The following is a 27885-nucleotide window of genomic DNA, read 5'->3' on the forward strand; positions in this document are numbered from 1 at the left end:
GAACAAACTGCTCTATTAACTGCGCTCAGCACATGTTCAACTACACAGCGACAGTAACAAGTGGACAGTCCTCGCCCCGCGGGTGGGGCGAGGGGGGGCGAGGTGGGGCAGGGTGGGGGCGGCTCATTATCTGTGTATTGTCGCGACAGATGGACGGTGTCGCGCGCACTTGTACGAGAGCTGCTCTAAGTAGGAGGTCCATATAAATCTTGTGTTGTATGATGAACTTGCACACACTTATGTCTATGTTTTGTCCTCGATATTTTCGAATTTCCAAAAATCTAGCAGTAGTGATGTCGTGATGTTTCAGCAACTGAGCGTCTTACTGTTCATTTAAATACGAACCGGTTTTTATTGCATTACAAATAGCACAAATGACCTATGATTTTGGAGAACTCAGTTTAATGCGCATCATAATAATGTACACAATTTTCCCTTCTCCCGTACATTAAGTAGCAGCTTAGTGACCTCAACACCTACATATTGAACACCACAGCTGTTCGCATTCAACGCCATTACCGGACATTAGGCGCTCGCGCGGCTCCGGTATGAGTCCGGCACGAGTCCGGCACGACCCCGACACGAGTCCGGCACGACCCCAGTCCGGCCCCGGTCCAGCCCCGGCACTATCTCATAACGTATGTAGAGTAGAATAGCATTATTGATGGGCGCGTGTTCTATGCGTTTATGTTCAACTTTTGTCATTCTGTGAAGACCATTTTGGGTTCAAACGACCGTTTATTGTATGCTAAGGTGATCGTTTATGACGGCGTTTTAAATAGCTGTATATTTAGGCTATAAGCATAATTCATGTGCAATATCACTGTAATATTTAGCAACCAGTTTTTCCAATATTGCATGTACATGTTTGAAAAATTCGGAAGTTTGGATTCTAATTCAATTTAAATGGGGCGACAAAAAGTGGTTATCTCCAATACAAGGCAGAAAAAAAGACGCAAAATAATTTCTAACGTAGCTAATTACACGTAACATCCAATACTATAAACTAGCAACACAGATAGCGTGCATCTGCACCGCGCATGTAGCTGGAGCATGTTAGGATGCGCATGTGACAAGTGACAAGAGCATGGGGGTGGGTGTTTTGCTTTAGTACATGCGTGAGTCGCTGGACCCGCACGTTTTTCAAATGCATGTAACCTTCGCCTGTGCCTCTTCACGCGCAAGCTACTTTCACCGTGTAGATGCACCCTTACAATGAGCTTATTGCGCGTCACGCCGCTAATGTCGGCGATGTACGCCAGAGAGATTTGCACACAGATTCAGTACACTGTGGTACACTACTCAAACTATACCTATAGTCACTAGTATTAGATGCAGCTGTATTCACTATCTGAGCAAATTAAGTCACGGTTCGAAACAGAGAAACACTGATAACCCACAAAAGCAAGCAACTGAAAGGAATTCACCAGTTTGAACATAAGCGATCGATTTATGCATAGACTGGTAATCGCTTTTCGGGAGCAGTAAAGGCTTCGCGGCAATCAAATTGCACTCGTATAGAAACCTCGATACACTGTCTGGACGCAGAAACTACCACGTTAAGAGTATAATCTAGTCTGTTTGAGCTTAACGCGTGTCCCGATATGTTGTCACGCGAGTGTACTCCAGCGACCCCTGAACTATCTGTGTTCCAATAACATGCCGGCTAGTGTAATTATCGCGTCGGTCACACTCGACTGACTCCGACATCGGTAATGTCTACGCATGAAAAATATATTTGATGTGGAGTAAATGTCAACCACACATGGACAAACTTGTCATTATCAAGCTGTTGATATTTGATATTGATTGTATTTATCTAGTCTGAATCAGGGTGTTTTACCGTCAAATTAGAAATCAATAGCCTTTTTTTGGGTTGAATATTTTGAGTTATAACAACGAATGAAAGGTACAATATCTGCACTCGGCCTGACCTCGACCAAAAAGCCATCTATTCAGATGAAGTACTCGCCCCTGGTCGCGCCGTGAATGTCGAGCTTTAGCATTATACACAATCAAGTGGAACCTTGTCCAACTCACTTATTGAGCACAAAAACTTGCGCCAACTGTAATAAATTCAATATATTCGTACACAGACAAGGTACTACAATAACAATGCCCGCTAAAATAAGGCACATTTGTAAAAGTTTCACTACTCAACTATTCTATCCAATTTCTATGAAATGGAATAAAAAATATTCGGCAGAGAGGCAGATGTCGGCGGAGTGTTTGTCTGTTTGTGTTCGGGATTCAATGGAATATTATGATTAGCTTTGTTTCATTATAAGTCAATTGATTTGGGATTCTTCATAAAATATTAGCTACATTTGTTTTTTCAGTACAACTTATGTAATCGAGAAAGTGAGTTCGTAGTAATGTTTTACTTACTTATTACTTCTTCATGTATAAATGAACTCATTGATATACAAAACTATGATGACGATAAAATTAAAATTATGATGAAAATTATGATGACGTATGAATATATAGCATCAATACCACAGAGTCATGAAACAGTGATCGAGTTGTTATCACACTGCATATTCACGCGACTATAGTCTCGCGCCGTGATCACTCTGTGGCCGAGAGCGTTTCAACATGTTATGTATGCAGCTCGCGTACACATGGAATTGTTAATACACAGTATTGCCACTCATATTCATTCCTTCAACGAATTCTATTATCTACACACTTTTACGAATTAAATTACATGCTGACGTTGTTTTGACAAAATGGCTTACAAGATAATACAATCTTAATAATTCTATTCAATCTAATAATAATATTATTATATTTCTTATCAAATAGAGTACATTAACATGTACCTACGTGATTAGTTTGCTACGACTCACGAACCGCTACGGCGTAGCGCCTACGCTTGCTACGCTTTCGTAGGCATGATTGTCCGTAACAGAGATGAGAATTATTATTGGAACCAAAGCTTTATTGAATATCAGAATAATATCTTGTTATCAGATAATAGATAGATTCAGTTAATAGGTTCGTTAGCAAGTAAACAAACTCATTTTACCGTATCAACTCACATTAATAATATATTAATTGGTCAGTCGAAGCTAATTAATTAGTGTTTAGCGGAAGGATATAAAGACAATAATATCGACTAAGCTCACTCATCATTCTGAGAATAGTTAATTAAGTAGGTACTTATTATAATCTTATCCTTAAGCCAAAAAATACAAATAAAAATCGGTAAAAAAACTTTTAAGTTAAACGGTTTTATCTTGTGTGCACTGAAAACTAGAAAATAAAAAAAACTGTTACTTACCTATAAACCTACATAGGTGGCCCCGGTCATATTAGACTAAAATAAAAACGTGGGGCCTATTACCTAACTATTGCTGTAATACTTTCTTCTAGAGGTATAATAGGTGTGGATTTCTACTTACTATAATCGTAACTGGAGATTTTGACAATCAATAATCAGCCGTAGCGGCTTCACTAGCGAACGCCGAGCTCACGATCTACCAAAGTATAAAGATATGCTTTGCCATAGGTAGGATTTCAGAGGCCCCCCACGTTTTTATTTTAGTCTAATATGACCGGGGCCACCTATGTAGGTTTATAGGTAAGTAACAGTTTTTTTTATTTTCTAGTTTTCAGTGCACACAAGATAAAACCGTTTAACTTAAAAGTTTTTACCGATTTTTTAGTTTTAGTATTTAATGAAAATGCCTACCAAATATTCCTCATTCTATATATGGGTCAGCAGCGGTGAGGGAGTGCCAGACTCTTACTGACTAAAAACCGTTGTGTTTCGTCGTAGGCCTTTTATGTACTAGGACAATCCGGCAGCCCAGGCAGGCCTTGGCCCTGTTGGGCCCCGCTGGGGTTGCTGACAGTATTCTACTTGAGTAGCCCTTTCATTTGATACCCATATTGAGGGGGTTGTGGAAAAAATATGTTATCCGCCATTTTGTACCGGCGGCCATCTTGGATTTACAATGTTATTGATATTAGTATATTGTATTGTCATCGGAATTAAAGGTGTGTACCAAATTTCAGATCAATGTGACAACAGCAAGGTACTTAAATTTGAATTACTAAATTTGACCCAAGAATAAATAATAAAACAAACAGGGTAAGCTAAATAAAACCGTTTAAAAACTAGCGTCTCTTCTAAACTCGGAAACAGAGACAAATCAAAAATAATTAACTTGTAATTTCCCGTAGAACAAGCAGACTCATCTTTTATTATTTTGTAGTTAATATTTAAGGTAAACAACAATAATTTTGGAATATTATGTAAGGAATTTTGTGCCTTGTTTATTTGATGTGAATAAATGAACTATTACTATCTCGGGCACAGTGTTGCCCCGCGGCGTCGCTCGTGCGTCGTGTTCGAGCGCTGTGAAGTTCGCCGCTCGTACTACAGCGAGGACCTTACTCAACAGCACTCTGGTCAAGTGGGGGCGCTTTCAGTTTTATTTTATTTCTGTTGATAAATATACCTGCTGTTACAGTACTAGAGGTTACATCGAAGCTGATTTTGATTGGACAATATTGATGATGTGGTTAAGAGAGATATTGATATATGAATGCTAATTTATACCGCGAGAATTAACGAGATGTCTTTCGGAACTAACGTTAAAACACGGTTCTTAATATTTAATATCATGGTTTTTCGCAAAGTAACGCCTGATTCCATAATTCATCTGATTGACTTCATTCTATTTAACATTCAGAATTCATATATGTAACTCAATTTAATCATTAAATTGCACTGCACTGATCTATTCCGATGAAGTAGGAACAGTTCCGGTAGTGTCGCTGTTAGTCGCGTACCTGTTCCGATACGGTGGGAACACGCGTGATTATGTCGCTCCTTCGGCAACAGGTGAGATGCGCCGATATCACTTATACACGAGCTCAGGCAATTTGCACATAAATTCAAAGGCAAAGTAGATTTTTTAAGATACAGTAAATGCAAATGTCCTGTTATATTTCGTCTATAAATGCGGCGAATGTGATTAAAAACAGGCTGCCTGTCCACGTCAAACGTTTTGTAGGACGTGTAAATTGCACTATTTCTGTCAGTGTTCTATTTTATTTTCCTCCCACAAAAAATCGGTCATCCATTATCGGACTTGGGCGAACAGAACCTTGTACTGACAACATATCTTAGTGGCAGTTTAATCTACACCTTCATAATGTTGCATCAGTAGGTAAGAGATTCTCGGAATATTTCATGAAGTAGTTCACGAGGCTGAGTCACAGCTAAACTAATAATATTATAGAAATACTAACTTGTATCTTAGTCTATCTATAGTTTGTAAGAAACTTTTTCTTTTACTAAGAGACCTAATCATACGTTCGGGCGTACGGAGTAAGTTCAAACGAGTGTATCATCATGAAGACAACAAATCGAATCTAGACAAAAACTAGTTCAATGTAACTACTTCAGTAGCGAGTAGTTCACGTGTAGTTCAGTCCCGAAGCGAGAGATACAACAGCCGCGTAATCTACCAAATATCACAAAAAGCCGAACATCGCCCACATTTTTGAGCACAAAGTAATTGTAAAAGAGCAACATTGTGGTCTCCGCAGTTTCGTGATTACAGTATTTTGGTATTCTGCCCGCCTTTGCAACTGACAGCTTTTATATTAGCTATCACGTGTGTGCATGTGTGAGTGCTCTGTGTGTCTGTGTGCGTGACGTGCTCACAACTGAGTGTTGTTGTGTTTAGCATATTTAGTCGAGAGCGGGGTAAGAGGGGGAATGATGGGCCATTCCATCATTGGTATCATTATGACAGCCGTGAAATTATCGGATTAAACATTTCGTTATATGTCTTTACTGAACTGGTGCAAACATTCAACAATTAATGCAAGATGTAACCACACAAACTAAAAATACCCATTTCGTTTCTGGCAGATTGTTTTTTGCCGAAGCTAAAACTTGGCTACCGGCTGTGATGATGTTCTGTCATTTGTTTGGTATTCAATTTAAAATAATGAGTATCAGTTATCTAAATATAGCATCCCTCCCCCCTCGCACCGCAGCGCCCTCTCTCCTGTCGGCGCTACAAATTGCTGTGACGTGAAGGTCATCATATCAGACATTATTATAATTTACATTTTCCACAATATCGAAAAGTTGAATCGTTGTTCTAGTTTCAATGAGCAATCTGTTTCAGTAAGACTGGTATCGATGACATAAAAGGCAAAGATTCAGCAAAAACCTGATATTTGTTTTACTGTAGCTGTAAAAGAACAAAGTTCGACATTTATAGTTTCTCCATTTTGACACAGATTTCTCATTCGGTGAAAGCGAAATGTAATATTGAAACAGATAGCGCCTATCTGTAATAAGATCTGTGACTCGCTGCCGAACAGTTCGCCTGCCTTAGAAGAAAAGCGCTCAATACGTGAACAGTCTCTTCTTGAATAACTACAAGTCTCTTGTTATAACATCAAAAGGCTAATAATAGTCAGAAATATAAATATTATGTTAGTAAGGTTTGGAATTCGGATCTCTTTTGTTAAGTCTCTTCGAGGCTAAATGCTGTAATGGCCCACATTTTAGGGCCGATCACAATTCCCTTAAAAAATCGACGAAACTTTGAAAATAATATCATGTCAGATTACTTGAATTATGTTTTTTATTCGCTATTGTTTGCTTATGAATAGAAATATCCCGAAAAAAGCTGTACCAAAAGTGATTTGAGATCTTGTTCGTATCCAGCAGCGACAATGTAAAGTTCCAAGTAATAATAGTTCCTTACAGCACATTGAGTATTATACCCTGAGCTCGCCTTGTGAGCCTCCGCGACCCAATTAGCCGACACTGTCTCACAGAGAACAACGCGCGTAATTAGCAAATACTATTACGACGTGATCAACGCTAGGCCATACAACGCAGCTCAATTCATTTCCAACTACTTATATAATAAGCTACAGGAGTCTGTACAAATACCTGATAATGTAACCCGATTTGCATAGTCATATTAGTTCATTTATTTTTGTAAGTGCAATAGCTGGGTTTAATTGTAATGTTCCATCGTCATACTTTGACACACCTTTGTCAATTATCTTGCTATATATAATATTACGTAGATACTCGTAATACAGACGTTAAAGGTTCAAGTTTCGGCTATGTATACGGAACATGTCACCTGTGGCACCGATTGTGACGCACGTATGAAGATACACAAAAGCCCACACACTTAGTTCTAACAGCTTTCTTCTTTAATTGTAAATCGCACAAATAATACTCATGTATAGTATGATTCGCAAATGTTACATTTAGAACCCGTATTATTAGAGACTCTAAAATATTTCACTTTTACAAAAAAAAAACCTTGGAAAAAGCAGCCAAACTGAGGACCGTTTTTGAAAGTCCATGAAAAATAAAGTTGGGCAATTTCCAATGATAGGCTAGGTATGAGTGAAACAGGGTCGGCGCACATTTCACGAGCGCGCGTGCGAGCGACGTTAACGTCATTAATATAGAGAATGAGGCAAACTTTGCTCCTACAGAACATGCTGCCCTGGTATGTACTCAGCGTGTACCAGGCGAGCAGGAACACGCTGGAGGTTGATATGCGACTTTAATGAACACGGAAAATGTGTTTGTTATTCGGTTACTTTAGTGCAGTTCGACGATTCTGTGATTAGCTAATAATTTGTTTAATTTGATTTCTTGTCTGTCTTTTTATGCGTTGTTTAATTTTACTGAAATGTTTTCCCCACAAACAAACAGATTTGTAAACAACAGCAAGATGTTTGTAAGCCAAATATTTTGTGACTAAGCAAACGCCGTGATCCACTCGAGTATGTCTCACAAACACGGAGGTACCAGGAGTGCAGAAGTAATCGAGAGGTAAGCTCTCAAGTCATCGCTGTATTGATTCCCGCGTTGTTCGGCTGAGTACTCGGGTAGTGTTGGTTTAGGCTTCGACACGACTATTTATTTGCTATATTGAATTCTGGCATTCGTGTGAATATTGTAACGAGCCGAGTTACGCCAGTAATGCTATTTTGGCTTACAAGAATTCGAGTCTTTTCTTTGCCTTGTAAAGTAATATTCAATGAGACCAATCGAAGTGCTGGTATGTTAAACATGTCCTTCGAAACACGGGGAAATCGTGTTAAGTATGATATAGTACAAATATGTAGCTTAGGTAAATAAAGGTCTAACTGTCTGCAGATATCGCTATAGAGTCAGGAAAAGTATAAAGAGTGCGTAGAACCACAGCACCACAGTACCTACTTAGCGTTACATATCTAAGGGAAAGACACATTTGGGAGCTCCCAGCTTCCATGCTCAGGTAATACACATAACTTGAAGTTACCAAGTAATAACATAACTTACGCGTAGACCAACTTACCCGTAATACGAGAGAGGAACAATAACCGCGGTTGTCATGGCAACCCGCGCGTCTATATGTGAATTATCTAAAGAAATAAATAGCGTGAATACAGCCCGAGGCTGTTGCTAACTTAATCAAACAACTTTGTACAGAAGCCGGGTGTCTCGCGTTAGTAGGTAGTAGAGTGTGCCTTAATGTAATACCATTCATCATACAAGTTCTCAAGTAATTTCAGTGTCTATTTAAAAATACTCTTAACAGAATTAGAGGTACGTAAACAATAAGTATCGATTGTGCAAAACGAAAATAAGGTAAAGTATGTAATAGAATGTAGATGCAATCTAACAATAAAACGCCCATACATCTCGGTAGGTGTAAATAAATAAGCGCCGCGTGAATGTGCTCCGGAGGGCGCAGTTTACATCCCTTATCGCCGAGGTCTCTCTCTACACCTTACACTTTACGCACTATACTCTGTAACGTTACTGAACCTTTCATCATTTGTTACGCGTTCAGATTAGCTGGAATTGTTTTTACTACACTTTGAATTTAGCCCAGTTTTGAGATAATATTCCATTCGGTTCGGGTAATCGAGAGGTAGTCCTTTGAAATTCAGTCGATATGTGGGGTTATAATCATTCAAAACGTTTAAGAGGCAGTATAACCACTCATAGGTACTCGATTTCCTCATGTTTGGGATAAATTGCAGAAACGTACACAAAGCCGCTGAGTATAGGTACACGTATGAGAAAAAACAAGTATTGAACCTGGAATACAAACCTTAATCATTTCATAGTTGAAATTCTGTGTTTCATGAACGTATACATCTATTGATTGTCTAACTAGAAATAAAATTTTGTCATAAGCTCCAAATGGTATAAAATTACCTATGTCAAATTCCTATCTCTGGTTAGCAAAACAACAGATGTATTGAATATTGGAGACGGTTTTAAATAATACAGACTACAGCGAGTATAATCGTATACATTACAAGTATACGTGTGTGTGTCGCGATACTATGAACAATATTTGCCAAGCGCCACTCTCAGTAATAACACGTGTAAGTGCGCTCTCACCGCTGATGCACACTGTCCAGCATCGCTGCCCGACACCGCCCCCTGTCCGGCAGCGTCCAGCACTGTCCGGCAGTGGGGGGACCGCACGTGCTGTTTATTTGATATGGTCAACAGTTTGCTATCCAATTACAATAATCGACATAGTTTCGTCTCAAAACTGCAGATTAAAGGAGATAATCTGTGTATTTGTCAGAAATCTTTAAATTCTTATAATAATATCTTCTTCTTCTTAGCGTTTATCCCGTCTTGTGACGGGGTCCGCTTTCCGTATCTTCTTCTTCCACTTCGCTCTATCCTGGACATCTTCCTCTTTGAGTTCGCAGATTTCCATGTCTTTCTTTACGACACTCAACCACCGCAGTTTTGGCCTGCCTCTGCGCCTTTGACCGGGTATATCGAGATTGAGTGTCGCATTGCCGATGTACTCAGGTGGTCTCCTTTTAACATGTCCGTACCATCGCAGCCGTTTTTCTTGTATTTTGTCGGCGACATCGCGTACTCCAAGGCTACCGCGTACGTACTCGTTACGGATCTTATCCAGCCTCGTTACTCCGCACATCCACCGCAACATCTTCATCTCGGCAACTTGGATGGTACTGACATGCTTTTTTGTTACGGCCCATGTCTCGCTTCCATAAATGAGAACTGGTCTTATGACAGACTTGTAAATAATCCCTTTCAGTTTAATGGGCATTCGACTGTCGCAGGTAACTCCTGTAAGCTCGCGCCACTTAAGCCAGGCGGCTGATATTCGGTTCTGAATGTTATTTTCCAGGCTTCCGGATTTGGCAATTATGCTACCCAGGTATTTATACTCTTCGCACTGTTGAACTACTTGTCCATCAACCACTATAGGGTCAGTACGGGGGATAGGCACATTGCACTCCATATACTGGGTCTTCGAAACGCTCAGAACTAGGCCACCTGCCTGCAACTGCCTCTTCCATGCCTCCAGAGCGTCTTCCAGAGCCTCACGAGTCGTTGTACAGATTGCTGCTACATCATCCGCGTATACAAAAGTCCACGATGCTTTCTGTTGAGCATCCTCGGTGAGCGTGTCCAGCACGAGGCTGAATAAGAATGGGCTCAAAACCGAACCCTGATGAACCCCTTCTGTGACAAGGATGGATTTTGTCACTCCTACATTAGTTCCTATGAACGAACGAACATTCCTGTACATGTCGGCAATTACTGAGACGTATGCTTCTGGGACATTTCGTCTCCTGAGACTCCACCAAATGGTACTTCGAGGCACACAATCAAAAGCCTTTTCCATGTCAAGAAATGCGATATATAGGGGCTGGATCTTTGCTCTGTATTCTTCTGCGATCATGGTCATTGCAAACGTTGGGTCAATGGTTGAAATGCCTGGTACGAAGCCATACTGGTTTTTGGAGAGTGAGCATTCCATACGCAACCGGGTATCTATCACTCTCTCGTACAACTTCATGGTGTGGCACATCAATTTAATACCCCTGTAGCTGTTACACTCATACCGGCTTCCCTTGCCTTTATAGAGAGGGACTATTGTACTCATCCTCCAAGCATCTGGTGTGCATGTGGCTTCCAGTAGCAACTTGCTAAAAAAGTTTGCCAGTGTTATAACTCCTGCATTACCCAAACACTTCCATACCTCTATAGGAATGCCATCTGGACCCATCGCCTTTTTATTTGCCATTTTTCTCAGCGAGTCTTTAACCTCCTGAGGTGTTATTGGTGGTACAAGGCCCAGATTTTTGCTCGCCTCTGGCAAGGAGGTCGTAGTGGAACGGTTTGTGTTAAGCAAGTGGTTATAATATTGGTACCATGTTTCTAAGATATCACTGTCATGGTATAGTAGTGTTCCATCTTGGCTCTTCACTATTTTAGATTTTGCTATATCTTTGGTAGCCAGGTTCTGCATCTTTGCCAGTTTAAAGATAAGCTTTTGGCCATTTTTGGTCTCGAGGGAGTCGTAAAGTTCCTTGTTAGCCTTTGATCTTTCAACAGCAACCACTTTTTTGGCTTCGTTTCTTCTTTCCTTATAGTACTCTCTATCAGCATCAGTCTTGGTAGACTGCCAAGTCTTAAACGCTTCTTTCTTTACTCTGAGCGCTTCTTGCACTGGTTCCGTCCACCACCACGTTTCCCTTGGTATCCGCTTCCCACCTTTCGTTCGCCCAAGAACTTTATTGGCTGCTGCAAGAATCTTTGCCTGTAGTTGCAACCAGATCGTGTTAACGTCATTGTCATCATCTGGAATCTTGAGATCCTTAAGTTCGTCACAGAATTCCTCCATCTTTTCACCCTTCAGAGACCACCATTTGGTCAGCTCTGGGTCCTTCTCCACTCTCGGTGTTGTTCTGGATCTAAAATTTACGTCCATGACGACAAGACGATGTTGCGGTGCTACACATTCCCCTGGAATTACTTTACAGTTTTTAACCCTCCCAATGAGATCTCTATTCAAAAGCAGATAGTCGATCTGTGAGCAGCATGTGCCACTTTTGTAGGTGATCAAATGTTCCGGCTTTTTAATAAAAAATGTATTAACGATGGCAAGATCATGGGACATGGCATATTGCATAATTGATTTACCCTCCTCGTTGGTGGTGCCATATCCGTGTCCTCCATGTACTCGCTCACATGGTCTATACTCCACTCCAACATGACCATTCAAATCAGTACCCAGAACAGTGATTTCGTTTCTGGGTATTTCTTGTAGTACCTCGTCTAGGAGGTTCCAGAATAGGTCCTTTTCAACTGTAGTACAACCTGATTGCGGGGCATAAGCGGCAATAATATTGACCACTTCGCCATGCACGAGAACTTTGACACTCATGGCCCTGTCACCAAATCGCTTAACTTCAATGGCGAAATTAAATTAATTCAAATTCTTATAATAATATAATAATAATAATATCGCATGGTTTTATAACAAACTATACAAAATAAAACAAACTCGTATTGAATTGATTGGAACAGCCGGCGACGAGGAAAAACCCCAACCGAACACAAGTGAAGGTGAAACGATTCAACATAACCCTCGGAGCAGTGCGCTGTAACCTTTACTCGTTTGATGTTTATGGCAAATACGCTGCGACTTAACTATTCCGTAGTCCTTTAGTCCCGGGACTCACGGGCCCCGGGACTGCCGGGACTCGCGGGACTCACCGACTGCCAACTCTATATCATTAGGGATTAGTTGCCGCCTCTTTCACACCTTTGTGGTCAGCTAACCATTCTATGTACTTCAGTTTGGTAATAGTCAACAACTACTATTCTGCGGTCCGAAGCTATGAACTTATGACTTGTCGGACAGAAAAATACGACATCAAGCAAAATAATAATGTATGTTTATTAGCTTCTTAGTACCGAAAACACTAACCTTGATGAAACACGAAGCAACATAATTTGTACACAGATTACATTACCTAGCAGAAATTAGTTCAGCTGCCTCATCTGTCTATGTGTCCATGTGAGTGAACATGGAATACTGAATATTGTACAAAGGGAGATAATTTTTTTACTCGATGCTATCTAGTGCTTGATCACTGCTTTCCTTTTAGTTAGGTAGTGAGTAAGTGGAAATCGGGATGTTGCAGTCGTGGCTGGAATATAACCGGACCGTAACTAAGACGGAACATAACGGACATTCCAGGGTTCAAGTACCTGACTACCTCCAGTGCACCTACCGTAGTGCACCTACCCTAAGTGCACCTACCTACGCGTCTGTCTACCTACGTGCCTGTTTCTACCTACTAGACTACCTACCACTAAACCTAAACGTTACAAAATGTAAAAATATCTGTGCTGTAATTGATTCGATTGTTTACGATGAAGCTTCAGTTTGTTTTGCTCGCGTGGTGAGCAGCTTCGCTAGTTATCGCCTGATTCAATGAATACGATTTACATTCGATCAACACACGGATTATTGTTTTAATAACGCGGACTATTTCCAACGTGAGCCGAGAGTGATCATAACATTGTCGTCTGTGAGTACTGACTATATACTGTATATATAATGTATTTATTTAACTACGTACATATATGAATGTCACTGAAGTATATCTCCGTACATATCACGCTGTGATATAGCCCCTATTTACGCAATTTGGTCTTATTTTCAATATATTGGTGAAAGATTCTGGTTCTTTCTTAATACATGAAAACAGCCGTGAGCCACGCGTGGACAAGAGATTACCTTCTGTCTCAGTTCCTGAGAACAATACAGAGGAGATATCGTACACTTAGTGCTGGCTGTACTCGGCTGGGGACACAAAACTTGTGTGTCTTGTAGGTCGGGAGAGACCCGCAGCTTTCATAAAACTTGTAGCGAGTGCGGCCGCCGCTTAATAATTCATCCAGTGTACTCGGGGAGGCACACATTAGTGGAACTATTCTCTCTCGTGAACCCTCACCGCGAATTTTATAAATATATAAATACTTAAACGGACCAAATGGATTTCATGTTGTGAAGGAATTTGGTCGCCTTCTGAACACAAATGTATGTTTCTACATAGGTTAGTGTGTCCTCATCCGACTAGGGGTAGGTCAGTGCTGTTTAGTGTAGTAGTGTAGCGTTTGTAGCATTTTGCGTTATTTCTTGCGGCTGATGAAAGTCACTTCTAGTTCATACATTTCTAGTTCTTGTTATTTTGCATTGTTTAATCCTATTCCTAGCTGATTATAATAATGTTAACCTAATCTTTGAAGAGAGTATACATGAAGTTTCTTACCGGTTGTTTTTCATGGTAATAACTTTTTGGAACTAGAGGTTTTATTCGAGCTAAAGCCTTCTTTATAAAGATTGTATTTTATAATAATATTTAAATAAATTCTACTTGTTCAGTAAAATGCCATTAAACTTTCCACTCTCGTAATTGTGTACTTTTTCTTGTTTGTAACTTTTAATCTCCTGAGTATAATTAAAATAATTCGGAAATCACAAGAGGTGTAATTAAAATGGAAGCAAAACAAACAGACTCAAGTGGATGACAATTGGAAGCGCCGCTCGAGCAACGCCAAGCAGTATGCGCCACGATATAGAGCGCTAGTACATCTTAGACAAATAGGAGATCTATGACAATAATTTACACCTGCCTATATAAACTATTTACTTTGACTTCAATGCAACGGATATTGACGTCAATGTATAGTTTGTTGTTTCTATGAATATGCAGATAAGACAATAGTCCTCTGACTATCTCTCTTGCCGGCCACGGTTAACGGCCTGGTATTCTAAAAAAAAAACACTTTTAAGTAGTTATTTTTTTACAGTTTTAGTTACAACTTAACAAAAATGCAGAAATTACTAAGAGGTTTTTTCCTATTTACTTTCTAACATGTGGTCTTCTACATAAATTCCTACGCCTTTATTTCTACATATGTATCAGGCGCTCTATAGCAAGTGTACATACTCAGTGCGTCAGTGGACGCTGAGAGCTCTCGGCATCCCCTCGCAGTCATCAAAGTTTCGCCATAATTGTCGACAACAATAATTTAAATAAATTAAACAACAAGTGTTTCAAACAAAAGGTAAAGCCTTCAGACGACAACATACTAACTTTATTATTACCAGTACTTAGCAACAAATCGAAGTTTAAGAATCACACAGTAACAAGTATACACAGTCTAAATATAGGGCGGTGTATGTTTGTGAGTGATCTTGACTATCAGAGGGTACATTACAAGTTGTTGCTGTTACTGACACAGTCTCGAGAAGATCCCTAACGTTGAACTCCTGTCAGGTAGCTCTCTACGTGTGCGTGTGTGTGTGTCACGTCACTATGTGACGAGGATATTAATGTATTCGACGCTAACTAACCGATGTACATGACAACACGTTGTAAGCAGTTCAACAGAAGTTCTACTTCACACAATTACTTGATTTAGGAAGAAAAGGCAAAATGATTTTTGAAACATACAATATTTTTTAAAATTGTTTTCCTAAACATACAAATTAATCGGCATTTGGTAATTTTGGTTTACTTGTCGGTTTTTTTGGATAGTTCACGAAGAGCATACTTAGCTTAGTAGTGTCAGTATTTGTGAGCAATGTAAACATCCGAGTGGCTCTCATCCTTTAGACACCTACAATACTAGTAGTACTGCTAATTACTGGCAGTAAAACAAATCCTGACAGTGGAAGCACGTGAGACGACGGCAATAAAACGCAGTAATGGCGGTATTGATTAGTGCCACATTACGCCGCTAGAGGTCATTACTGAATTACTGAGTGAACCTCACCCACGGAGTAAGGAAAGATGAGCGGAGATGCCATAATGCAAGTAGGTCAGGCGCCTTCTTCTAGTTCAAATACGAACGGTGGACATGACCAAAACTATCAGCTACAAGGGAATTAACGAGGCGTTCGGATTCTTTGAGACATCTGTCATAAATTTTTGGTATTACAAAAAATGGTCGGGTCCAAAGAAAGCGGATTAGGGCGAAATTAGTAACGTTCTTCATCCCCTGCTCACCCGCATGTTGGCGCGTTACTTTTTTAGACAATTTTTCGTTAAGGCACCTCCACTAGTTATTTTGTTCTCCATGAGCTCACTCCACTGTACACGCGTGTGGGCTTTTATGAACATAATTATTTAGTATTTAATGATGATAGCCTAATGGTAGGCTCGATGGAAGCTAGGTAAACTGATATCGTAAATACTGATCGCCTAATGGCTCATTTGGACACTAATTCTCCAAATAAAATAGTTTATTGGTGTAGATTATACTTCACAACTTTGTCAGTTCACGAGAGTTTTAAAGTACGGGAAAGTGAACAAGTGAGTTACAAAATGTGCGTCCAGTGAAGTCCAGTGGGAGTCCCCAGTTCACCCGTCACGAGCTGTCAACAGTCGCGAGCTGTCAGTCTGTCGCTTCACACCTTTTTGTTACTGACTGTTTGTTCCCTGATGTTCTATAACCCCGTGATCTGTATGCCTCTAGAGCGGCGATGCCAGGGCTGTCGAAGGACTTCCAACGAATTGTTTGCCTCTATATTACTGTACTTGTAATAGGTTTAAAATACTGTCGACTGCTAGGTCTCATTTCCAGAGCATTCTTAACGTCATTATTATATCTTACATATATGCTTTATAACATATATTAATCCTTGTAATCTTGCTTTTTGGTTTTATAGAAAACAACAGTTTACCTTGTTATTTTTAATTCAGAAGAGACGAGTGAATGTTTTCACGTTATTCTTGTATTTTACTTGTGTAGTACTTGTAGTGTGGTTTGACTCTATTTGATTTAAGGAATGGACTCACTCCTACACACAAAATACTCTCATAACATGAAGTATACAGAAATAGAGGCTAGCAGGCGGCATGTAGGCGTTTACATATAAAAGTGTTCACGTGTATGTCACAAACGCTTCAACAGTTATGTATGGTTACGCGGGAAACGCAATATGGTTCGGAAAGAGGCGACAATTTTTGAAAAAAACTGTTGATTACAAAAACGACGGGAAGGTCGGCATACTGCGTGCGACACAAAACAAGAAAGTATGCCTAAAGGAAAGGAGCACAGTACCTGTTGTCTTCTACGGCGATTTCTTGTACGAGGAGCACTGCCACAAATACAGTTCAACACAAATCACACCAGTTTTCCACTCAATATCGATTTTGCGCAACCAATGTATCTGTGTGACATGACAGATATTTATGACAATAATTATAAGTTTAAAATTATTTTTGATTTGAAATACAATGATCCTGTACTTTCTAAAGAAACAAAATATTATGTCGTCGAAGTAACAGTCGAGTGTACCTATACTGTTAATTAAAAAGCTTATTAACATTTGATGCAATGTATTATTGTAGATCACGGTACACAGTTTGCACCAACTGACGTGTGGTATCGCTTGTCGTTAGGTTCACATCTCCCGCACGTTCTTATTTCCTGGTACCCGCCGCCACCGCCGCGCGCTGATTACATCCTCTTCGTCTGTCTGTCTGTCTGTTTGTACAGCAACTCAGCTCGCATCAACACCACTGGGACAAAAACCCTTATACACTCGGAATTTTGATACTACACAGAAATCTGAAGCAGCGATTCTAAGAAAAACTTTTTGAAACCTTTCCCAACCCTCCAAGAACACTGAAGTCTTGTGAAGTGTCCTGAAGATCCTTCAGTTTGTATTTACGTTAACTTATCTACGTGTTTGAAGCTATTTCATTTAGCAAAGAGAAACTTTTGCCTGTCAGATTGTTAACGCAATATGTTTTACATTTCAAAGTTATTAATAATTCTGCTGTTTAGAGGCTTTCAAAAGCTACATAGGTAAATATCATTGACTTAAAACACATTAGTAGGTTCCACGCTTGTACAAGGTTACTTAGCTTGTATATTAAGACATAACATACAAATAAATATTAATTGCGAATGTTCCACTCTCGCAAAGTTATGTTAATGTCGCGAGCATGCGCGCGTCGACACTCGCGACACTCCGCGAGTCACATCCAGTCGACACAAAGTGCGATATAACACGTAACAGAGGTTCGTTTTACGTGTTTAACACATTACATAGACTACAAGTCAGTATTGAATTCAACTTGTTTGTCACGCCATATCTTCTTAACGGCGAAAGCTAAACGTTCGGTACAGATCGAAAGCTGCTGAAGATTTTTTATTAACTGTTTAACCGGTTACGTGAAACAATTCCATTTCAAAACATGCGTTGAACTATAAAAAATCTAGTTTTAGGATCTGCAATACCGTAAATCGCGTTCACCATGAGACAGGGGTGCAGTCCGGCTCCGTGTCACCGTGTCACCGACGCGTAATGTAAGCGCTTGTACGCGCATGTTCGCGTAATTGTACCGCCACTCGATATTAGATCACGAGATCCATTGAAACTTGTGTAGGTGCCGGGAATCTATACTATTGTTTGTTTGTTTTTTGAACGCGCTAATCTCAGGAAGTGCTAATCTGATTTGAAAAATTATTTCAGTGTTAGAGAACCTGATTATAGAGGAAAGCTGTATGCTACTTTTTATCCGGGTTCGTTCAGAGGCTCCCACGGGATGCGGGTGAAATTGCTGGCAGAAGCCAGTAAAAGATAATTCAGACGTTTTTACAACAGTAAGGACAAATCAAAGGTTTCGGCTTTTACATTCTATTTCTCTTAGTTGCAACTGATTAGTTGTCCTTATTCCAACACTAACACATTGAATTCAGAACATAATATATACTGGGTGCATAAGAACGTGTAACCCCTTGCTCCGCGGAGCGCCCGCGGCGAGTATCAATATGCAGAGCGTTGTGTGTGAACTATGCACAACTGTCGAACATGGCCGACATGAGTGCAACACAGCGACCGACAACTGACACTCATGGTCGACATACTGAATAATATCAGCTGCTGTCCATTGTGGGATCACTTAATAACTTTTTTTTGAGTTTGAGAAAAGTTATTATATGCAAGCATTTCAGTGCTTTCTTTGTCTTGCAAAGATGATTGGAGCGTACCACCTGCTTGGAATCCCACCACAGAAACTATTAAATCTAAATCCAAGCCCAAAACTGCTAGACCTAAGGATACAGTGAGCTCGTTTTGCGTGAATTGGATTGTCAATAATCAAGAAAATGTAGGGTACCTAGTTGTTTGTAACTAAAGTGTCAAGACAACCACCCCCTTAGTTTCCCCTTGACCATGGATGCTGTAAAGGATCCGAAACGTCGGGATTAAAAAATAATAATATAACCGCGATAAAATCCGTAAAACTAGTTTTACTTAAATGTCTTGATGATAATTGGCACGGGTGCTCACTTGTACCGTTTGGTCACATCCTCTGAACGCGATGTTTCTTTGCTCAGATTTTTCTTAGCCACGAAAATGTTATTTGAAGTGTCTGTGTAGTGTAGATGTGTGTCACGTAGACACAGACTCGTGTAAGGGCGTGTGCACACGAGCTGAGACAAATTAGTGCGCGCAGTCCGGTCGCGTTACTCACGGTCGGCGGCCGCTGTCGTATATTTATTGGATATTTTCTCACACTTGCCCGACACGTGGATATAATGTATATCTGCGCTTGTCGTATTGTGCGGAGTGCGACACTAATAGTACATTTGTACCGAGTGTCGCGTCCCGAGAGCTCGGCTAACTGTTTGTATTGTTCGCAGATTGTCTATTGACTACGAGTTTAATGTGAACAAATAAATGTTCTTGAAAATTTCTTGTACTTTTAAAGTCATTACAAAAACGTGCTTAGTATTATTAGTTCAGTGGGTTTTTACAGGCAACTCCGCGCGTGTACTTGAGCTCACTACAATCGAGTGCTTACAATCATTGTGTAGTTAATTAGCGGCCGCGAGCCTTTTGTTTCACATTCATTCTGCTGTACTTTGAAGTTCACTCAGAGAACAACCACTACGCTAGCCTGGTACAGACTACACACAGACATTTTTAATTAATTTGTTCACTTTGTAGTTGTCGACCTCGAGTAGGTCACTTACGTGCGTGTCTTGAGGACAAGTCAACTACTAATTAATTGTAAAAACACCTCGATATACTACATATATGTGACTAACTCTTGCACCGAGTGAGGTATGTACTGAGCAGTAAATAAATAGATAGTGCACTTTGGAGAAGAGTTAATTTACGAAGAGGTTTGAATACAAACAGCGCGAGGAAACAGCGCGGCTTTGTAAATGAACTGGCGCGCACTACCTGACTACTTATTACTCTTTGTAAGACAGACTTGCTCTGAAGCTTATAATTATAACGTGGAACAGAAGCTTGACTAAATAAAGCCCACATATAAAACCACTAGTTTTAATTACTCAAATACGGCGAGTGACGCGCGGGACTGTGTCAAGAGCCTTTGTCGCAGACTAACCAAATGCAGAAGGTCCGTCACACGGAGTGAGGAAACATGAGCGGAGATGCCTAATGCAGGTAGGTCAGGCGCCTTCTTCTAGCTCAAATTCTTACGATGGGCATGATCAAAACGAACAGTTACGTGTGAACTAACGAGGCGTCAAAGATTTTTGTAACGTTCCTCATCCCCCACTCTCCTGAATGTATGGCACGTCCGCTAGTCATTTTATTCTCAATGATCCGCCATCACCGCGCGTATTTGTACCACTGCACTACAGTAGACTCAGACTGTGGCGCGCTTTGGATGACGCTGTGGCCTCTTGATTACAGACCACAGAACACGTAGTCTTCTGTCCGTCCTGTTGTCAGCAAGTATTTTTGGTATCGTTCAGTATAAAATACGCAGCTGATGACTGTAGACCAAATCCCATCACACAGACTATAGACGTTTTGATAGATTACACTAGTTGTTGCACTCGACAACACTAGACTTTAACTGTATTGATACTGTAGCAGCGAACCGAAGTAAGACGTCACTGTCGATCTTAATTAACTTCTCAAAACTACTAAAACGTTTTCCACATTTTTCCGTCACGTTATAGACTTCCCGCCGAAAGTTCACGATCTAGTTGCTTTGTTTTCTCTCTGTAGGCAATGTGTATGGTGCGACGATATTAAGAAAAAAACAGTAAAAGGAAAGTTATGGTTATATACTAATTTTTCAACCAAAATAAGACTTAAAGTCTTGTTGAAAATGTATTACTAATTGTAACAACTTTTAAAACATTTCAAATCATTTATTTTGCCACACATATAAATAAGAACACAAAGTATACAAAAAAGAAGTGTGGCAAGGGGCATATCTCAGTATAAAAACAGCTCTGAGAAATAGTGTGGCAAGCCTTTTACTTTTGTTGAATATCATGATTTGAGTACATTTATGAAATCATTTCTTTACGGTGTCTATAAGTACCAGTCACATGTGTGCAGACTGTCTACAAGAGTGAGTTTACTGCAGTCATGTGCTTCACACACTCGTCGGTCACATTATATCTAATGACCAGGGACCTTTTATGGACACCGTGATCCCTTCCGCGGGGGTTACCGAGCGGGAGGGGAGGGGGTGAGGAGTGAGGGGTCAGGGTGCGGGGCTTAACGCGTTATGCTAATAATGCAGGCGTTAATTGTCCGCGAATCATTCGCCATTGCCTTCCGGGACTTAATAAATATCTAACATGCAATAAGTAGGTAATACCCGCTGTGACATATCAGTACATAGTATAAAACAAAGTTGCTTTTTCTGTCTCTACGTCCCAATATCCCTATGTCCTTTTGTACGCTTAAATCTTCAAAACTTCATTACTGATTTTCATGCGGTTTTTTTTTATAGATAGAGTAATTAAAGAGGAAGGTTTTTGTGTATAATAACATACATTAAATAGTGGGGTAATACTGTTATCACGTGTGGAGCCGGGACGAGTCGATAGTTTATTATTTTAATATATCTGGTATGTTTGTTTCATAAATAATGTGTAATTGGCGGTGATTACGATTGATTTACTTCAGTGCAAATAATACACGTTATGACGTCGCGGTCGCTTCATTTGATAAACTCTGCTCGTTTATAGCCATGTCAACAATAGTCGACTAACATCCCGGAACACTGATAAACTCTTATTATCATTCATAATGATGCTAATTGCTTATTTTTGCACGAACAAACATTGGACATTAGAATAAATAAAAAGACTAGTCAGTGTGACTAAAGTGTGTGTGTAGGAGTGTGTGTGGAAGAGCTCGTGGCTAAGTCAAAGCCGCGCGAATCGATCGATCATAAGGTTAAGCAACGCTTGGCGCGGTCGGTCCGTGGATGGGTGACCATCTTGTTATAATGAGTTCTTCCGTGTTTCGGATGGCACGATAAACTGTAGGTCCCGGCTGCCATTTAAACATCTTTGGTAGTCGTTACGGGTAGTCAGAAGCCAGAAAGTCTGACAACCAGTCTTACCAAGGGGTATCGGGTTGCCCAGGTAACTGGGTTAAGGAGGTCAGATAGGCAGTCGCTCCTTGTAAAACCCTGGTACTCAGCTGCATCCGGTTAGACTGGAAGCCGACCCCAACATAGTGGGGAAAAGGCTAGGCAGATGAGATGATAGTCAGTGTGACCGAAAAGTCTGTAGATCAAAAAATCACACAGAAAGCTTCTACTCAGAATAAAACATGTATACGACACTCAATATGTTTAACCAACTTCAAAAACGGAGGTTCTCAATTTGACCTATATGTATGTTTATTTATGTGCGATAATTTTACGTTTGGCTAATCGAAATCGGTGATTTTGATGGCGTTTTGAACATAGTAGCTATTGTTGATTGAGGAGAAGGTTCTAGTTATTTCATTGAAGTTTTTTTATGTTTTAAGAAGATCACGAGAAAATTGAAGGTATCCTGGTTGCTATTGAGCTATGCACATTGAGAATGCACATTGCTGTATTCTATTACTTTAAGTGTCGGGCAAGGTCATAGTTCCGTCAGCTGTGGTCTATAGGAGATAACGTTTGTACAATAGTTGCTATTAGGTATATACGTATGTGTTGTGTATTGTAAATAAGAACCGACAATAACGTTACACTTCTATCGTTGTGCAGCTTCATCTCGTTTAGCTGCGAGATGTTATTTATAGCGGGATGCTGCGGCTCCACTCGTCTAACTTGTTTGTGATGGATCTCGAAATAAAAGGGTCCTCAAGTAATGTTCTTGAGGTTCATAATCTGTCTTTATATAATAATGTATCTACATTTAAATAAGTACAAGGAACTAGTACGCGTTCAATCCTTGTGAAACACATTATTAACAGTCAATTGTCCAGCAACAGTGAGATCGCTTGCTATTCATTGATTAATTCAGCTGATGTTTGCAGAGGGGGTTCAGTGAAACGCGAAGATTTCTCAGAAAATTAAAATATCACAGAAATATTGCGAACATCGCTAAGTCGAGCCATTCACGTTAGTGTCCATTCAAACGAACTCAAACGTTATTCCGGCGCACATTCGCTTTCAAGTTTATTTTAGTTTTTATCTCAAGACTTATTCAATAAACGTTATTTAATTTGTTTACTCTACTGAGTTAGAACATATTTTTATCCCGATAGTTTTCTTTCAATACGTCTTGTTTCCAGGGAAAGTGGCACAGGTCTTGTATAATCTCGTAATAATCTTATCATGGAGGTTTAAGTAACATTTCTCATTCTCATTTCAATATTTTACACAGCTAATCTAATCAACATTCTCTATAAAACTTTGTCATCTACTATAGTTTTACTAAGTACATGGGATCAGCATTCAGTTTGTAACTGTGCACCATTGCATTACGTGGAGCGACTTCCAAGTTGACACTAATGCTTAGATAAGTACCGGCTAACCGATGCCCTCTGATAACACGCTGATAACACAGTAACAGTTAGACAAGTGATCATGTTTGTTCCACATTTGCTTCTCTGTGCAGTGAGCAGCTGGTGACGTCACGAGGCCTGCAGCTACATATGCATAACATGATAATACCGCCGCGTGCGACACTTGACACTACTGACACTAGTGTCGCTATTGTTAAGTCTGAGTCACTGGTCAGGGATTCAATCATAACTTTAAGAAACAAGGTGCTTAAAGAAAGCCAGTGTATTTTGGAGTACGTTATCATCATCTGCCTAGCCTTTCCACAACTATTTTGGGTTCGGCTTCCAGACTAACTAGATGCAGCTGAGTTCCAATATTTAACAAAGAACGACTGTCTACGTAACGACTGCCAAAGACGTTGCAATATGTACTTCCAATGTATGTCAAATGATTGTTACTTTGTTAAAGGAGTTTATTTAAAGTACGACTTATTGCAAGTCAAGTTCTTGAAAACGTAAAACTCGTAACAACTACAGACATGTGGCCTATATCGTTATACGAGCTATTGTTTGGAAGCTTCCCCGAGCATTCCTTCTTGACATGATCTAGTATCAAGTCTCAGCACGCGAGCACACGTCGGTACTAACTTATGATACGATGTGACAGTGAATGACACGACTAAGTTTAAAGTGACTCCACACGCGCCGCCATCAAACCACACAAATCACACTAATTATAGTTTGTGAACACGCGACACACACACATACACACAACAGTTGAAGCACTAATCAGTAAGTACAGCTGATACTGCGCCGATATGTTCCCGACACATACAGACAGACGCCGGGAGGGACATCGCGGTCAAGTGAACACGCACTACCGTAATACTAACACAATCATTTATGTAAAGTGACGAATTTACGAACAATATCACAGTTAAAATACATCTGTCTGGTATTCATATTGTCGCCTTCGACATTTTTTGACACAATTCAAGATTTCTTAAATTGTTGACCAAAATTAATTCCACCGCCAATATCTAGCCATGTAATCATTGTATGCTTATAAGGCATGACATATTGATACTTGAATATTTTATTAAGATCTGTAACTTACATATGCCCACAGTAAAGATACTTTGACTTTGACTGTAGACTACCCTCGCGGGTGATACTAACCAAGTATTTTAGCGAATAAATAACATCTCACTTGAGTGAGCACAAACAAATTCAATTTGAACAACATGTTGTTAGTAAATCAAGTGCGAAATTAGCAGTTTAATTAAAACTGCGGTCAGCGGCGCACCGCGCACTCCCGACTCGCGGTGTTCGCCACTGCTATACACCACCACTTCATCATACACTAGCATGTGTCACTGTGTGTGTGTGTGTGTGTGTTGTACTCTTAATGTGTCCAGAGAAGGTGACAACTACAGCTAACTAGTCTGCTCGTGACCATGTATGCTGTAAAGGATCCGAAGGTCGGGATTAAATAATAATAACCGCGATAAAATCCGTAAAAGTAGTTTTATTTAAATAGAAAGAAAGAAAATATGTTTATTCCCCACGCGAAATCTTATATTCGCGTGTTAGAAATCAACTTGTTACAACTATGTAAAAAATTACGTGTAACACTGTATAGCAAAATATCTCAAATTAAAATGTATGTATAATATTTGTGCGTGTAATACAGTAATGAATAAATATTGAAACGGTTTTCAGTTGAACACGTCCTTACATCGTCGGTCATCATTTGAATAAACCGAGAGACTCGTTTTAATTATAAACCGTTGTAAAGGAATTATAATTTAACAACGTTAACATAATAATTGCGCCGCCATAAATTAATTTAAAGAGATAACCGGCTCCGGCGCTCAGCACTTACATTACTCATTTGTCACAAGCACGACAACTTGCGTGTAATTAGTGTACAACACACACTACACACAATACACGCTACACACGCAGCACACGTACCGTCTAGCAGGAACAGCAGCCGGAAGATCAGGTGGCAAATCCGTTTCATCTTGATCATCTGGCGACACTTAGTGAACTACTGGCGACACTTACAGAACTACACAAGTACCGGCTACACGCGAACTACAACTACACGCGTATTGTCCGACTGCGGGAGGTAGGTATGCGAGCACACGAGTCAACTGTTCACAAAGTTGCAACGCGAGAGTCGCGCGCCGCGACTAGGAGCCGGCCATCGTAGCGCGTAGCGGCGTAGCGTGCGCTCGGCGCGCTGTCCCTCGCGGTACTGAGCCTGCTACGGCGTAGCGCTACGAGATTGCTCATTATGCCGGAGTGAGTGAGGCAACGTATTCACTACATTATTTCGTTTAATAAAGTTCCCGCGGCGTGTATGCAGATGCGTTAACATAATGTTATGGAATTTTAGAGTCGCGCGAGACGCTGCAAAATTAAACGCAGCCCGCGACACCGCACCGCGTCGACAACCATTAAAACAGGATAAGCCTTATCTAATTTATTTGTACGTGAGAGCTGCTGAATTATTGAATCAGCGAGACATCTCGCGACATGACGGTGTCGCGACACTCGAGCGGTGTCAGACACGAGTGTCGGCCAGCCTGATCTTCAGATAAGCGCGTGACGAGCTGCTCACAAAAACGATCATTAGCGTTACAGCGCCGGACGAATTACTTCTAGCATTTGCGCTTAATTGTACAAATTGGAGTATTATCTGTGCCATGAATACCCGCCAGCCCCGCGGGGGTGCTCAGCTAACCCTCTGAGAGTATATAAGGGGAAACAAATCATTGTGTATTTATAGCCGCAAACAGAATTAGTGTCCCGTTGACTTACATCAAAATACACCTACATTATGTTGATATTAATTGTACATATTACAAATAAACCGGCCAAGTGCGAGTCGGACTCGCGCACCGAGGGTTCCGTACAAATCCTGTATAGATAAAAAGTGAGTCTCGGGCCAACCGTTCAGTTTAGAACAATCATAGTTATGGTAATTTCGTGAGAGTCAAAGTAGTTAATATTTTTTATTTTATAATATAACTAAAATAGTAGGCCAGTACCTTGTAAAAGTTATTTTATTAAAGTTATTTATATATTATTTATACACAACATTTTATAGTCATCTTTCAGAAATTTGATTGAAAATAACTAATTATGTCTTAAAGGTCATTGGGCATATCTGACCCGCTTTGTAAAAAGTGGCGGACATGAATCAAAGTAGTTTTAAATTGTGGAGAATTGTATGACGTTTCTTTGAATACAAATATTTTATTAAAATTCCATGGAGACGAATGTCCAGGATTGTTTGAAAAATATAAAAGACAAGCAGTTTCAGAGGATTGTATAGGTTGCAATGCTAGTTTTTATTGTTAAAGACTTTTCATAAAGAAGGAAGATGCCAATTCGGATGACCAGGATCTGATGAGGATCTGGAAACCCTGAGAAATCGATTGCAACTCTTGAATATTGTAGGCACGCATCGAGTCATAACCAGATATGTGAGTGTATTTTTGAGGGTACTGGTAAACAGTGAAGGTTTGGAGCTGATTTGATTATGGAGACTACAGAGAGTCGAGGGAACTCCTGAACGGTATGTTACAACTACCACGTGCTTGGACTTATCTTATTCGTATTGGCGAAGACTTTCCACATAGATAGGTTTGACTGCCATTGTGGGATCGATAGCAAAGATCAGATATAGTTATGGGAACTCCTTTACAATTTATAACGTAACCTTGTGTTGGAGCTTATTTTAGGTGATGAGAATTCACTACTAACTTGGGTTAAAGCAGCCATTGCAGGAATGGGATCTTTTATTTTTGAGGGATTAATCACCTAACGAGCCCCAGTTTCAGGTTTTTTTCGAAACCGCCTGACGACTTGTAGCTGTCGAATTGTAACAACGACTTCTAGAGAGTAGGATTCGGGTCTGCTGGCTTTACGTTTCTAGAGCCTTGACAAAAGTGTAATTCTGTCCCTTTCTTGGTTTTATAAAATCGGCTTTATTTTATTTTGTAGCATTTTGCACACAAATCTAACTTCAAACATATAAAAAAGCAACAAGAAAACAAAAGGAAGCAATAAAGATGTTAGGTGCATCGGTCTAGAAGTCGGTGTCTAGAGGATGCATCTATATTTATTTAACCACCGAGATCTAGACCGATGCATATAAACAGTTTTCTTGTTGTTTTTAGAAGTGTGAAGTGAAAAGTTCTCGTCAATACGAATAATATAAGCCCAAACACAACCGTAAAACATACCGTTAGTGAGTTATCTCGACTTT

The 27885-nt window shown here is 40.1% G+C and overlaps 1 protein-coding gene across 1 annotated transcript in view; it reads right to left on the reverse strand.

The window, feature by feature from the left end:
• Nucleotides 1–25877, reverse strand: part of LOC110379328 (uncharacterized) — a 158283-nt gene extending 132406 nt beyond the window's left edge. Inside the window, exon 1 of the mRNA XM_021338962.3 lies at nt 25581–25877. Coding sequence (XP_021194637.2) covers nt 25581–25638 — 58 coding nt within the window. The 5' untranslated portion in view covers nt 25639–25877. The remainder of the gene's footprint in view (nt 1–25580) is intronic.
• Between the last annotated feature and the right edge of the window lie 2008 nt (nt 25878–27885).

Source organism: Helicoverpa armigera, chromosome 26 (genome assembly GCF_030705265.1).
Source record: "Helicoverpa armigera isolate CAAS_96S chromosome 26, ASM3070526v1, whole genome shotgun sequence".
Taxonomy (NCBI): domain Eukaryota; kingdom Metazoa; phylum Arthropoda; class Insecta; order Lepidoptera; family Noctuidae; genus Helicoverpa; species Helicoverpa armigera.